At 35.1% G+C, this 15,971-nt stretch overlaps 1 protein-coding gene across 1 annotated transcript in view; it reads right to left on the bottom strand.

Moving 5' to 3' along the window:
• Positions 1-14,187, bottom strand: part of LOC129226758 (protein capicua homolog) — a 73,534-nt gene extending 59,347 nt beyond the window's left edge. Inside the window, exon 1 of the mRNA XM_054861388.1 lies at positions 11,572-14,187. Within this exon, the coding sequence (XP_054717363.1) occupies positions 11,572-14,187 (2,616 nt within the window). The remainder of the gene's footprint in view (positions 1-11,571) is intronic.
• Positions 14,188-15,971: the final 1,784 nt, after the last annotated feature.

Genomic DNA, 15,971 nt, shown 5'->3' with positions numbered 1-15,971 from the left:
AAAATTATCTACTTTAAATTACCATTAATTATGTTTCTTATGATGATGAAATTTGTATGTTACCTGAAAGTGTTTTTTGATAACATGTGCCAATCACTGGATCACAAGGTGTCATACACTGGGGTATCTGGTGCCAATTACTGGTGATTTTGGTAACTTTTTATACACATATTTTTATAAAAATATCTATTCAAATATTTTTGCTTTTAGTGAACTGAATAGATGCACAGATGTGTATTCTTTGATACAAAAATATTTACAAGTAAATATTTCTTTTCTAAGAAATGAAAACAGAGGTTAACAAAAAAATTATATTAATTTGAATTTTTGGCATCTTGAATTCAAATTATGTTTTTCGCAATCACGAGCGTTTCTGTAGGCGCATGTGTGTGGGTGCGTGTGTATGTATGCATGTGTGTGCGTGTTGTGTATGTTGTGCTGTGTGTGTACGCGCGTGTGTGTGTAGGTAGGCAGGTATATGTGTTTGTGTCTGTGTGCAGGTATGAGTGTGTGTATCTGTGTGTGTGTGTAGGAGTGTGTGTTTGTGTCTGTGCTCAGGCATGAGTGTGTGTATGTGTGTGTAGGCGTGTGTGTGTATGCGTAGGATATGGAGGCAACCTGGAGACGGTTTTCGCAAGAGGAGCAGCATCACGAGGCCGGTCGACGCGATGGTGGTGCTGGCAGGAAAATAAAAGATAGGAATTCAGAACAGTCAATTGAGAACAATAAGCAATCGTGATTGCTCAATAAACTCTTAAAGTGCCAATTACTGGGGTAGTTACCCTATTTTTAATGTAAGTAAACCTACTTTATGAACCAAATAATGCTAAAATTATCAATAATTGTAATCTATATTTGGCTTAAGTTAAGACAAACCATATTGATTACAAAAGTACTGAAATCCCAAACACACTTAGCAATTTTCAGCAAAGTCACAGTTTCAACGTTGGCATGTTTTCAAAAAAGATTTTAACCTATAAAAGCAAACATTTTGAGATTTAAAATTTTTATGAACGTCATTCATTTCATGGCGGAAAAAAGGCAGAATGAAGGCCGTTAAAATGCTAAAAAGGCCACAGATACATTGCAGAAAATACTAGTTATTTCTACCTAAGATGGCTTTTTTTTTTTTTTTTTCAAAAGAAGCAAAATAAAATAGAATGATTTCAATCAGAAATTTACAATTTTCACATGGATATTTTTTTCTTTGTTTTTTTTTTTAATTTTATTTTTGTAACTTTATTACATTCAATCTTTAAAAATGCGCTTGAATTTTCTTCAGGGTTCATACGGCGTCATAAGCGTCGGTTTAGATAAAAATTTACAATTTTTTTCGTGAAATCACAATAAAAACGAAGACTAGATCTCATGGTAGTTAATTCCTTGGGAAAAAAAATGGAAAAAAAATTTTTGGAGGACAAAATTTGAAAACTCCCTGACTTTTCCCTGACATTTTTGACAGTGTCATCTTCCCTGACAATTCCCGGTTTTCCCGGAATTCCCGGAGCGTACGAACCCTGTTCTTTCTCTCACCTATCAGGAAAATTCGCATACCTGGAACGCTCAAATTTTGCCTATCAGCTCGAAAAATTGGGAAGGAATTCCCCAACATTTCCAGAAATTTCAATAATTTGTGATTTTCCTTGACATTTCCCTGACCATTTTAGGTGATTTTCATTTTCCCTGACACACAATTCCAGGTTCTCCATGTTTTCCAGGTGCGTGGCAACCCTGAATAGTTTGGCGGAAAGCTCCTGATGTTGAATTCGATAAGTCCAGGACCGGATTTAGGGGAGGACAGGCGGGGCTACTGTCCCGGGGCCTCCACAACAAAGGGGCCCCCAAAGTAAAATTTTTACAAAATATCCTAACTTTCACGGGTCGAAAATATCAGATATCTACATATATATCAAAATATTCGGATATATATCAAAGTATCGGATGTTTTCGAAAGTATGATGATCTTTTCGAACCCTGATTAGGGGCCTCCACTCCTTCGTTGCCCAGGGGCCTCCACACTTCCAAATGCGGCCCTGGATAAGTCTTTTGTAGGACTTTTCCAATCAATCTTCATTCACTGCAATTTCCACCATACACATATGTTTTGGAAACATGCCAACACTGAAAAACGTCAATCGCCGGAAATTGCGTGTCTTGCTTGAGATTTCAGACCCTTTGCATGCGGAAAATATTTCAATTTTTTCGAAAGTTTTGAAGTGTTTTATTATAGGCAAACTAAACTCGACTCATTTTATTTATTATTTCAGTAATTTATTTATTTAGTAACATTATTTTAATTGCTCCTTCATGCCATGTAAAATTAACCAAAAAATGTTCGTACCTAGGTTTGGATTTTTATAAAATTGCATATCTTTGCTCTCTTTATGAGTTTTAGAAAGCATATAAACTATTTTTGGAGACTCTCAATCGGTTTAGGTTTGCCACCTTATTCAAGTTTTTTTGATTTTATAGTTTTCATGATCAACTAATTTTCCAAATTCAGTGCTCTTTAATTAGTCATTCAGTTGAAAGTTGTGGTGTTTCCGGAAATATCTCATTTCCACAGAAATAAATAGCAACAGTCCAGTTTTTAAAAAAAAACGGTACAGATGTGATATAACCCCCCCCCCCCCCCCATTTGGCGACATCCGATTTTTTGCACAAAATTGAAATATTTTTCTCGCCAATGAGGCGATAAATTTTTAAGCATGGCATCCCTGTTGAAACTAACCTGTGGTTGGCAACGCGAAGGCAAACTTGTTCGAACTTGTTTACTTGGATTCTTTACTTGGTTTTACGCAGGAGAGATACGTGTTGTTTTGTACAATATACCTTACAGGAATGCTTATTTTGTGTTAGTTTAGATTCAGTAGTTGTGTTTTGAAGTAAAAACATTAGAAAATGCCTGTTTCTTCAAACTTGAAGGTTAATTAAAAGTTAACTCCAACGTGGTGTGTATCTGTAACGTGCCATTGTCATATGATGTATTGTTTTATACTGAGTGTGAATATTTATACCATATAAAAAGGTAAGTTCTTTATTTTAGAATTCAAAAAAAACCTCTCACTTCCAAAATTCTTTGTTTTTACAAATCCTTGAGGGGTTCTTGTAGTTTTTAACTTTATTTTTACTGTATGTAAATTAATTTTACAGAAATAGTACGGTTATTTTGTTCTAAAAGTTAATTCTTATCGATGCCACGAATTATTTAGACATTCTATTAACGTGCCTCCTTTAGGTACTGAATTTTATGTTAACAATTGAAGGTTCTTTCGGTTGTACTCTTAAAAATGCTGAATTTTATTAATAAATCTGCACAATAATGGTGCATATTTCACACTTAAAACTGTGTCATTATTGTACACTGAACGGAAGGAGCCACCCTTGGGTGTCTCCATGAAAATATACATAACTGTGACCATACTCCGACTGTTATGTATATTAACAGTCGGAGGGATAACGGACCGAGCGGAGCGAGGTCCTGGCGAGCCAGAGGTCTCATAGTACTTTCGTAATGAGACCGAGGCAGGGCCGGCGAGCCAAGGTCTCATTACGAAAGTACTATGAGACCGAGGGCTCGTATCCCGGAGAAATGATGAAAAAAAAAATTAATGCATTAATTTCGACTTGTAATTAATACAATTATTTATTTCATTGTATTTTAATATGTTTACAAAAAACCCCGGCCCTGTACATTTTTGAAGCATATATTTGTGATGTTTTTTGTTGTGCTTTTATGTTGTTTTTATATATATTGTGTTCTGAAGTGCTTTGATCATGTTTTTTTATCTGATTTTTTCCTGTTGGCGCTAAAAAAGCATCGCTAAGAACGATGTATGACATATGTCGTCATACATCGTTTTCTTGGCGACGCTTTCTTGGCGCCAACAGGAAAAAGTCGCCAAGGGTGGGGTATATCACATCAGTTCCAAAAAAACTCCTATATGAAACGATTTTAATTTTTGGCACCCAACTTGCGGAAAATGTCACTTTTTTTCGAGTACAATGCTTGAAGTACTTGAAGAACAATTTTGCTCAAATGATTTTACATTGCAGAACATCGTAAAGTATTCTGCTTTGGGGCTTGGAAGTTTGGAATTTTTGGATGAAATAATGATTTATGCTGTTCACTGAAATATTTTTTTAAAAAATTTTAAACTTTTCACCAAAAACTTGGTTATTGGAACCAACTTTGTCTTTTATCAAGATAAAGATAAGAAGCACATAATTTTCAACGATTGTGTCAGGTGCCTCAAAATTTGTCCTCAAGTTTAGAAAATATCCCCTCAATCACTAGATTTGAACTTAATGTAACATACTTAAAGAGGGCTGGAGGCTAGATTGCAAAAATACGGCTTTGAAACGAAAAGTGAACAAGAAACAGTAAGACTCGAAGTGTGGTTGAACACTTAGTCAAAAATTTCACAACAAAAAAGAAAGAACATTGAAATATATTCTTAGAGGTTCAAAAGCTGTTGTTCATACTTCATGATATTCTACTAAATAACTTAATAAAAAGTGATTTTTCAATAATATATAGAAATTTTTTAAACTGTACGAAGACTTTTGTGACATAAAATTTCCGGCACTTTTTGGTTTGTGATTTTTAAAAAAATTAGTTTTAAACGTTTCATGTAGTTTTGTTAAAAATATATCATAGATCTTATAATTAAATAATTATTCCGAAATATTAATTCCAAACAATGGATAAGGGCCTATTTCATTGAAAAGTTGTAGGTGTGCGAACACTTTTGGGAGCCACTATATGCTTCCAGACCCCGAAGTGGCTTTTTGAGGGGAAAAAGTAGGAAGTAAGGAATCAAAAATTAAAAAAGTAGGAAAAGTAGGAAAAAAATCGCTTAAAAAAGTAGGAAAAAATAGGAAGAATTAGGACTACACGCACGTCAAGACGACTAACAATCATTAGTATGGAAAATAAACTAGTGGAAACAAAGATAGTAATTACAAAAATATGAAAATAAAATCTAAACAAAGAAACACCTTTCACCAATACAGTAATAAAATTTTTAAGTGTGAAAGAATAAAATGCAATATAGCGATCGCAAAAAAATAAATAAGTAAATAAATAATAATAATAAAACTTCTATTTTGGTTCAATAAAACCATTTTTGTTTCAGATTTGTTTTGTCAAAAACGAAAACATTCCTTCAAGAGCATCATTTATCATTTAAAAATATTATCACTTTCAGCTCCTGTTATCATAAACTATGATACAAAAGCAAAGCAAATATTAAATTAGTTTTAGTCAAAAATAATCAGCAGTTGACATGCATTCTTGCATAATCAGAGGCAAATGTTTGAATTTGAAAAAAAAAAAAGGAAAACGACTGAAAATACAGAACTAAACTAAATGTGTTCTTAAATATGGGGCATAAAATTTATAACAAAATAATTAAACTAAATAAATAACGAAATAAGTCAACTAAAGAGTTTGTACTATGTTATGTATTTTTAGCATTCAACATACATTTTTGTTTCAGGCACGTCATTTATGGGGGTCAATTTCTCCCCTCCCCTGGCTTTGGAAAATTAACGCTTAGCTATACATGTTTGTGCGGTTTTTTTTGTTTGCAGATAAAATTTGCATTCAGTATACATCCTTCGCTAGCCACCTCCGGAGAGGGGGGAGGGGGTTCGGGGGAGGGAATCAAAGTGATGAGTCAGTTCTAATTTTAATCAAGCAATAAAAACGAATATTGTTTTAATGCTTTGATGATTTTTACCTCCTTCTTGTTCCAAAATTTTTTGGCACGAAAATAAAAGGAAACATCCATGCATGGTAAACATAACATTTTTATCAAAGACAAAGATCAGTTACTAATGTTTCTATGTACATAAAAGGAAAGGCAAATAGTTTATCTCAATCCTCACCATACAACAAAAATATTCATTCGGAAATTGTTCACGAAGTTGAGAGTGAGGGGGGGGGAGCACTTGGCATCAAATGCCTGCATATATCTCTTTCTCCCCCTCCCTTTGATCAGGCGCAATAAGTACAATAACTTACAGTAGATACGCCGCATCGGTATAATTGCCGCACCCCAAAAAGAGTTAAGAGTCTGTCAAAAAAATTTTAAATGCTCAAAAATGTCGCACTGCCAGAAACACAGCACATAAAAATGATGAGAAACTCCTCGATATTGATGATATATCAGAGTAGAAAATACCCATTAAAAAGAAAAAAAAATATGTATTAATTTGTAACTCTATCCCCCAACTTTTAAAAATGAGAAGAAATAAAAACAAAATATTGCATTTAAATTGATTTCCGATTTTTTTCTCCAAAAATTGGGAACGTTTTGCCCATCCAGGTTTTGCCGCTTTATTTATTTTTTTTTTTTTTGCAAATACTCTTTGCAAGGAAAGAAAATGAAATTTTATAAATTTTATAATCATGTTTACGATTTAGAATGAACAATAATCATATTTATGTACGAAAAAAGCTTCCGCGATTATTTTTGAAGTGGTCCGTTTTTGCGAATTTCTGTTAGATGTCGCTTTTATGTTGTACTAACATCAATAAAATATGTTAGCCTGGTCAATTTAGACATAAAAATAGTGATCAAATAACAAAAATTCCGGGAAAGCTAAATTTTTGTAGAGACCTTAGGTTTAGCATTACAAATAAGGTGCCAAAAGTCCCCGTCGATCCCATGTGCGCTAAAAAAGTTATTCGGGGTCAAAGGTCAAAATTTTAGGTTTTTTGGATTTTTCTCAAAAACGGTAAGTTTTATCGAAAAGTACCTCGGACTAAAGTTGTAGATCTCAAAATTTTCTATAAAAATGGTCCGCATGATTTTTCTCCAAGACCAAACCATTTCCCAGATATTGCGTACTCTCAAAAGACAGCCAGTCATTTACAGAATCCCTTCTACTCGCATGGCCTTGAATAACATCTGGCACGGACATATGGTCCGTGGGGCGTCGTTCACATACCCAGGGGGGCCCAACCCACTAAGGGCATGGGCGCACCCCTCAATATCACGGAGCCCCCCTTCAAAAGCAACAGCTCCCCTCCAAAAACTGAGAAAAATACCCCTCAAAACAGCCTCCCTTTAAATGTTTTTTGAGCTCTCAAACTGTAACCACATTTCATACAATAAAACAGTTTGGCTGGCGAGTCGCATTATTATCTTGACTCCTGACAATGCCTAGACGATACATTGTGATACATTGACGCCTTAGTGATACATTGTTGGTAAGATTTCTGGATTCTAATCTGACTCTAAGTAATCAATCTCTCTTGGTTAGACAACAAACTGTGGTTGACGCTTCTTCATCTAATTTTGTGCATCATCTCACTGCTTTAGTACAACGTGAGGTATTGGAAATCATATAATTCAGTAATTATGCCCTCAAGCACCATTTCTTTTAAAGTTTTATCTGATATTCCTTTTTTAAGATGATCCGAGTTTTCCCACTTCTGCTTATCAAAGAACTCAAGTTGAAATATGGAATTGTAAATTTTCGCTATACAATCGAATTCTTCAAACTTGCCATCATACTATGTTTCGATCATCAGCTCTCGTTCTGCATATTGGTTACTTTGAGAATCTAAAAAATATAACTCTAGGCATTGCGGATGACCATCATCAGAGCACTTGTTTTGAGATGGATTACGACGACCAGTTCGAAGATAGTCAATGAACATTTATAATTCCAGATTTCAATTTTGAAGCTGAGAGACTACTATGAGCTCATCGATCAGCAGAACTGGTAAAACTCGCCAGCTCCCTCTTTCAAAAAGGGGATTTCCGATAAAACTTTGAAAGAAATTGGCTGATGGTGTACCTACTGAGTAGTATGGTTTTCAAAACCTCACATGTCATACTAAAGCTGTGAGACGATAGGTTAAATAAGAAAAAGAAATGTCAGGTACAGTTTGTTGTCTAACCAAAAGGGATAGATATATTAGAGTCAGATTAGAATCTAGAAATATTAAGCCACAATTTCAATCAAGAATGAAAATATGAGAAGTAAAATAGTTCAACTCGCACGCCAAACTTATGTTTTATTGTAATCAATGTGGTTACAGTTTGAGGGCTCAAAATCCATTAAAATTTCTTAACATCTTTTGTTTCAAAGGGTGACTTTATGTGGGCTGTTGCAAGCCACATTTTTTTTTTTTTTTAATTTTTATACTTAACCTTTGTTCTCTATCATAGGTAAATTTGACATTTTGAGCCAAAGTTATGGGCTAAGTGGAGAATTAACATTTTTTTTACTAGATAAGAAATGCTTTTATTACTTATTTTTTCCGTATCTATAAGTAAGAATTAATTAATATGAAAACAAACTTTTACAAATCACAACTTCTAATATTTTTTCTCTTAGTATGGAGCAACACGATGTTATTCAATTCTGACACTATATTGGTCAAATTCAAGATTCAACACATGTGTGGAACTTTAAAATACAGTTTATTATTAAAATGATCTTATGCAATGTGTAATCTACACAAAAAGTCTGCTCTTAAGAGCGATAACATCAAATTTATCAAATTTTGATATTTGATGAAATTATTATAACTTTTTTCAGTTTTTATGCATTTATGGTCAATTTCAAGGCACGAGCGACACTTCAAGATATTTTTTGCGTTGAAAATCCTTTTGCATAACCAAATATCTCTACAAAAGGCAACTTTTCCGGGCTATTACTTAGCGTTTATCAGATTTTGATTTTCTTCAATCCACCCTAATGAACATGGCCATTGGCCAGTACTTCAAAAGTAAATCCACCTCGTACTAGAGCAGGATTAAGTGAATCTGAATCCAGCTTTTGTTGTAAAAAACACTGCTTATTTTGTGGCGAGGAAGCGGATGAAGAGACTGAGAAGAACAAAACGCAGAATTATCGCAGAAAAATTCATAAATTTTCTACACTTGCATTCAAAGAAACCCTTTTAAAGTTAGCTAAAGATCGTTCTGAGGTGTGTCAAAAGCTGCCCTTGCACGTTTTAATTTTGAGTATGATTTAGTCGATGCTTTATGAATTTTTCTGCGATAATTCTGCGCTTTCTTCTTCTCAGTCTCCTCATCCACTTCACAGCTACAAAATAAGCAGTGTTTTTAAAAACAAAAGCTATATTCAAATTCACTTAATCGCGCTACAGTACGAGAAGGACGTACTTTTGAAGTACTGGCCTGTTCATCCTCACTTTGCTGCAGAGATTGAACTTTTCCGGGTGTATGATTTTCTGCAATTCGCGCGACTTGTAACGGACTTTTGACTTCTTAAATAATCAGCATTCTTATAACTTCTCCCGACACTTGCATTGATTAAAGTTGGCATTCCACGACTGCCCAGCACAACAGTTTCACTTTCAATCCAAAGTTTATTGCAAATAAAGCAAAATTGTGACATTTTTCTTAAATATTGATCAGCACAAACAACAGTAGACGCTTGTACGTTTATTCACTCGAACTGCACGTTTAACTCAAAAAGAAGCAGGTACGTCAGGGGTGCCCATCTAGGAGGGGTCATGGCCCAGACTGCACCATCGAAATTTTTAGGGAGATTGTTTTGAGGGGTATTTTTTCATTTGGGGGGAGGCTTGCTTTTGGGGGGATCTCTGCGATGATGAGGGGGTGCACCTTTGCCCTTAGTGGGTTGGGCACCCCTGGGTATGTGAACGATGCCACACGGATTAGAATAGCCAGATGTTATTCAAGGCCATGCGAGTAGAGGGGATTCTGTAAGTGACTGGCTGTCTTTTGAGAGTACGCAATATCTGGGAAATGGTTTGGTCTTGGAGATAAAAATCATAAGGACCATTTTTACAGAGAAATTTTGATATCTACAACTTTGGTCAGAGGTACTTTTCGATAAAACTTACCGTTTTTGAGAAAAATCCAAAAAACCTAAAATTTTGACCTTTGACCCCGAATAACTTTTTTAGCGCACATGGGATCGACGGGGACTTTTGGCACTTTATTTGTAATGTTAAACCCAAGGTCTGTACAAAAATTTAGCTTTCCCGGAATTTTTGTTATTTCAATTGTCTAAATTGACCGGACTATGTACAGTATACAAGTTTTTCAGTTTTTGTTTCCTTATGTCCTTTTAAGGTTTTGCATTGCCTTTCTGTTTAAATAGAGCTCCATTTCACTTGTAATCATACAAAAAATTGGCGAATAGGAAATTCGGTTTTTCCCGCATTTTTTGAACAGTCAGTCGTTTACTTTAATTAAAGCTTCTAATTGATGAGTAAATAATATATAATTGCATCAGAATGTGCCAGTACCTATTTTTTTTTAGTTTCGTTAATACAGTAGGACTGAAGTCAGGGCGATAAAAAGAAAAGTCGATCATAAACGCCGCAACGGCAAAAAAAAGTCACTTACGAAAATTTAACTTTTAAACACACAAACGCCGCGGCGTTCCTTCCAGAAATTACTATAGTCTAGTCATTCAATGAAAAGCTAAGGATCCGATTGTTCATTTTACTTTTCAAAATCAAAACATGCAGAAAATTATCGGCGCGGCATTGTAAAAATAAGAATCAATGCACAATTAGAAGTGCTAAGAAAGAAAAAGTAGGGAAAAAAAGGAAAAAGTAGGAAAATAAGGAGAGAGCTCTAAAAAATAGGAAAAAGTAGGAAAAATAGGAACTCTTCGGGGTCTGTGCTTCCAAAACAATAAATTGTCTTCTTACCTGTTCATAGCAGGAATTTTTTTCTTGAGAAAGGGGGGAAAGTGGCAATTGAAGAAGTTTTTTGAGTCACCACTTTTTCAAATTAGGTCGGCATGTGGCGAGTAGCGACCGTGAATCCTGACTTTTATCTATTTCAAGGACGACAGCCCCCCTCCTCCCCACAAAGTAGGAGGTTCTTGAGAAAGGGGGGAAAGTGGCAATTGAAGAAGTTTTTTGAGTCACCACTTTTTCAAATTAGGTCGGCATGTGGCGAGTAGCGACCGTGAATCCTGACTTTTATCTATTTCAAGGACGACAGCCCCCCTCCTCCCCACAAAAAAAGGTTTTTTGAAGACTGAACCCCCACCCTAAAATTTCAATAACACAGACTAAATCATGACCATTCATCTTGGGTGCTTTTTAAAGCTATATTCTTGAGTCCGTATCTGCACCTGTATCAATGTAGCTTACTACACAAAACATGGCGACAATAATTAAATTGAAAAATAATTACACATTTAAAAATGGGCCAAGTACTACCTATAAAGAAAGAGTATCACAAAAATCTTTCATACTAAGCAAAGTTTAGATGAAAAAATTTTCATGCACTTTATCTAAAAAAAATATAAACATTACCTAAAAGATCAATGGCAAGAAGGATAAAAAAAAAAAAAAAAAACTTTAAAAAATGAAATTTGCTCACCTGAGGAATTTTTTGCAGTATCATGAATGGGAACTTTTTTGTCTGGGGAAAGTGCTGTACTAACAGGCATTACAGGTAACAAATGTGCCGGTGTAAATGGTTGTGAACATAACTTAGATTCTTTTTCCACTAAATTTTTAATCCGCACATCCTCAGAAATATATTTTGGGTATTCCTTTTCAAAACATTTTTCTTCTAAAATTGAATTCTGTACACCATAATTAGAAGAAAAATTATTTGATGGCGGGGAAGTTATAACACTTGGTTCATCATTTATAAATGACGATTCATTTCTTAATTCTTTCATAAGTACTATGGTTTGTAATTGTGGCATACGACTAGGAGCTTCCTCAATACTAATTCTTTCTGGAATATTTTGAGGTAGTGTTATAATACCATCTTTTGAAGCTTTCATGATTACATGTTCTTGTTTATGATTTCCAGACACTGTTGGTGGCAGATCTCTCATGAGAATTGGTTGTGAATTTGCAGCTTGAATGACAGATAAAGTATCTGGCTGATTCGTACTCAAATGAAGTACAGAAGCTCTAGCCTCCGGTTGAACACTGAGCTCATGAACTGTTGTGGGATGCTGAATTACTTCAGTTCTTATGGCACCTGGATGGTAAATGGTATTTGTAGTTGGTGAATGGTAATTATTTGAAATAATTTCCGACGTAGCACTTAGAGTTTGAGAATCCTGAGACACTGTCCACTGCGCAGTCTGCTGATTCACAGTAGGCGAATGCAAAGGATGAATAGGTGTAAATAAATTTATGTGATTGGATGCTTGAAATGTACGAGGAGAAATTGGATTTGGGGTATTATTGGGAGAAAATGCTGGAGTAGCAGATCTAGAATTTCCTAAAGAAACAAGCATATTGGCAGCTTCAGTTTCATCTCTATCAAATCGACCTTGTACCCTGTCTCTTTCAGAAAACACAGGATTTGATTCACTGTCATGGGAAGATTCTTCCCATTCCAATTCCCTTCCTGTAGCAGAGTCTTTAAATGTTCCCTTGCGGCGACCTGGAAAAGACAAAGATGGTGGACGTATATTTTTGCCACGAAGTGATAAATGTCTTGAACAATAGCCACGTCGTTGTGACTCTTTTGTACAGCCCTCTTTTGAACATAATCTTCTCCATTGTTTACCGTTGAATTTTTTACGAATTCCATTTGGCGTTGACACTATATCACCCTTTTTATACTTAGCATTAAGCATAGCTGGAGAACGAGAAGTGCCCAAGCACTCTGAAGAATCTGTACTTGCTCGACTTAAAACAGTTTCACTTTTACGAGATTGAGATCGAGGCGTTAAACTCCCTTGAGATAGTGCAGAGGGTCTATAAGGATATGGAAAATAATCCTGATCAAACTTAATATTTTCCTTTTTCAAATCATCATCTGAGGATTCTTCATCAAATTGAGGACTTCTAATTTCCTTTTTGCTCAGTACAGCCTCGTGTACCATTTGCTCCGATGTTATAATGCTGTAAGTATTTGGTAATGGAGTTGACTGCAATTGGCTTGGAGATAGAGATGTTGCAAACATCTCAGACACAGGAGCTGTCAGCCTTAAAGGCATGTCTTGGTAATTCTGATGATTTGTAATTACTTGTGTGAATGCACTTGATGAAGCTGCATGCTCAACTGAGGCATTTTGGGGCCTCCAAGACATATTTTCACTAGGTTCTAGATGTTGTAAGTTGCTGTGTACAGACAACTGAGGCGGTGCTGGAGTAAAAGGCATTGATGGTTGAGGATCCATATCAAGTTCTTCCCACCAAGGTGGCAAAAGAAGCCTAAGGTTTGCTCTTGACACCCAAACATAAGTTGAAGTGAAATTAGAAGTTGAAGAAACTTCCAACTTCACTTTAAACAATACTGGTTTTGATTTAAGGTCCACAACCTCCCCAATAAGAAATACATTATCATCTTGGTTAATTCGCACACATACACAGGTACCCACTTTTACCTGCCCCGGTGAAGGGCTATGATCACTAATTATATCATACTTTCCATTGCCAAAAACATCAAAGATGCACTTTGTCGATTGGTCTTTGTCAAACATTATAACAATATCACATCCAGTTCTCAATTCTTTTATAATTCCTGGCAGATATACACCATTGCACTTAGCCAGAACTCTTTGTCCTTTCCAATCCTTTAAGTCTATATCTACATCACTAGGCGATAAAAAAAGAAGTTGCGGTGGGGAAGTCTGCTGCGTTATCGGTTGAGTTATTGTTCTTGTGATCACACTTGAAGGCTCAAATGGTTTGTTGATTTCTGTAGAAATCATGTCTTCAACATCTGATGGAGTAAATTTCCTCTTTTTTGGCACTTTTTTTGCTAATAAAGCAAGATTTTCTTCCTTACCACAATTACTGTCTGTTATATTAGGAAATCTAGGTTCTGCTGGATGTGAGACAACAACATTTGTCTGGATGCATTCAAGTTTTGGTGGAGATGGTGATGTACGTAAATCATGAATGGAATGTGCATCTAACGTACTGGTGGAAGATAATAATCTGTTGTTTTCTTTGTATAAGGCTGGGGAAAATCTTTCATGAACATTTGAAAGAGTTTTGGGCACAACAGTTGAATCTGATTCTGGAGCTTGGTTTGGAACCATACTTAAATCCTTCACAGTTGAATCCATTTCCTGGGAATCTTTAGAAACTGTTGATGCATTATCCTCCTTCTCATCAATAGGCTCAGAATTAGCGTTTTTTTTCCTGCTCCGGGTAGTTCTGGCAGAAGGTGCAACAGATTTAGCAGCTACACCTCCTGCCCTTTTCAGTCTATTGTCCCCTCGACGATTCATTTCAACATATTGCAGGTCGATGAGCCAAATCCCATTCTAGACAACAGGACTGAAAAAGAAAATAGATAAGAGGTCAACAGAAAAATTTAGGAAGCAAATGAACATTTTTGAAAGAGCATATATTACTAATCATATGATCAATTTAAAGGATTTTTTTAAGCAAAAATACCAATTTAACTGTACTAAAAACAGGGTTCCTTGATTTAAATCAGCTTGATTTAAATCACGATTAAAATCATGATTTTTTTTAATTATCGATTGAAATAAATTAACAAAATCATTAATTAAAATCTGTTGATTTTATTTTTATAAATTAAATTTGCCTTTTTAGAAAGTATTGCTCTACATTTAACTACACTGCATTTTCATGGAGATGCCATCAAGTGAAATTGGAGATAAGTCACAAATTCAGTAAAAACAATGCTAATGTATGCAATAGCTTTAACAAATCAATAATACTGGTACACATTTAGTGTAAAAAATGCATGTAAAAGCTAAATAATGACCATTCATTATTGCAAATGTATAGCATATATGAGCGAGCAAATTGTGCAAACAGATTAACTGTAACCATATCAGGTTAAGTTATTCCAAAACTGCATATGGGAGAGGGCAGGGTATTTTTTCCGCTCACTCTTCAACACACGTAAGTAGCGCAAATCTAAAGTATGTAGCATAGATCTAAAAATCAAGTTTTAATTTAGGCAGGTTTTGGTGACCTTGGAAAGTTTGATATTTTTGCAAGGGACACACAGGAAGGAAAGAAATAGAAATCTCTAAAAATAGATTTTGCACTGGAGATTTAATTAATCATCGCAAATAAAGATTTTTTTTTTTTTGTGAAAGTGTGAAAGGCTGAGCATGGCCGCCCATAGGCAATCAGGAGGCTACTGTCGAGGCCGGATTAGCCATAGAGTAGAAGTAGCAAATGCTTCAACCCCCCCCCCCCCCCCGCCATGAGAGAAAAAAATTAAACTACTTTCTCGTACTTTTTTTTATCCGTTTAAATTTATTTTCTCTCTCTCTCTCTCTCTCTCTCTTTATTTAGATTTAGCTTGTCACAGCAAAAATAAAGGTTCATCAAGGAAATACAAATTCTAATTTTTTTCTTAATACCCTCCTAACCATTATCATCGGTGCTTAAAGGCGGGAGGGGGATTCTTCTGTCTTATTGAGAAAAACTGTAATGTGTTTAACTTAACAGATTGTGAACAGTCACTGCCTTAACTAACTCCATTATTGTGTCCTATTACTTAGCTAGGCATCATAGGCAAAAAACTTGGCCTCAAAATTTTACTGATTTTTTAAACTTTTTGTTCCTGATTGTTGAACATGCGTCACTTGACATAACTTTTATTTTTGAGGTAAAACCGTGCAAAGCCAGGTGACGCAGCTAGTTTAGTGATAAAAATTGTTTTGTGATTGCAAGTCAAACATTCATTCGGGTTTTTATCGAGTATGGGGCTCCACTAAATTCAGGGGTCTTGAGCCTTAGCTTGGTCAGCCTCTTGCAAACCACCAACCAATTAATATTTCTTTTTTTTTAATTAAAATACTGTAGCTAAAATGTGGAAAATGTATAAGACTGCGAAATCTATTTCAGATTGTATACAAATTTAAGTAGGGAGAGAAATACAGGGCGTTCGAAAAATCATTGACACTTCAAAAGTTCATAGAAAATCAACCAACCGTCGTATCAAAATTTGGTTTGCGCTATAATACTTCACTGGTTCAAGAATTTTTTATGACATCGCAAAAAAAAAGAGTGGGAAAAAACAAAATAA

Source organism: Uloborus diversus, chromosome 7, assembly GCF_026930045.1.
Source record: "Uloborus diversus isolate 005 chromosome 7, Udiv.v.3.1, whole genome shotgun sequence".
Lineage (NCBI taxonomy): Eukaryota > Metazoa > Arthropoda > Arachnida > Araneae > Uloboridae > Uloborus > Uloborus diversus.
Note: the sequence above shows the minus strand (reverse complement) of the source record. Positions and strands in the feature narration are given on the sequence as shown.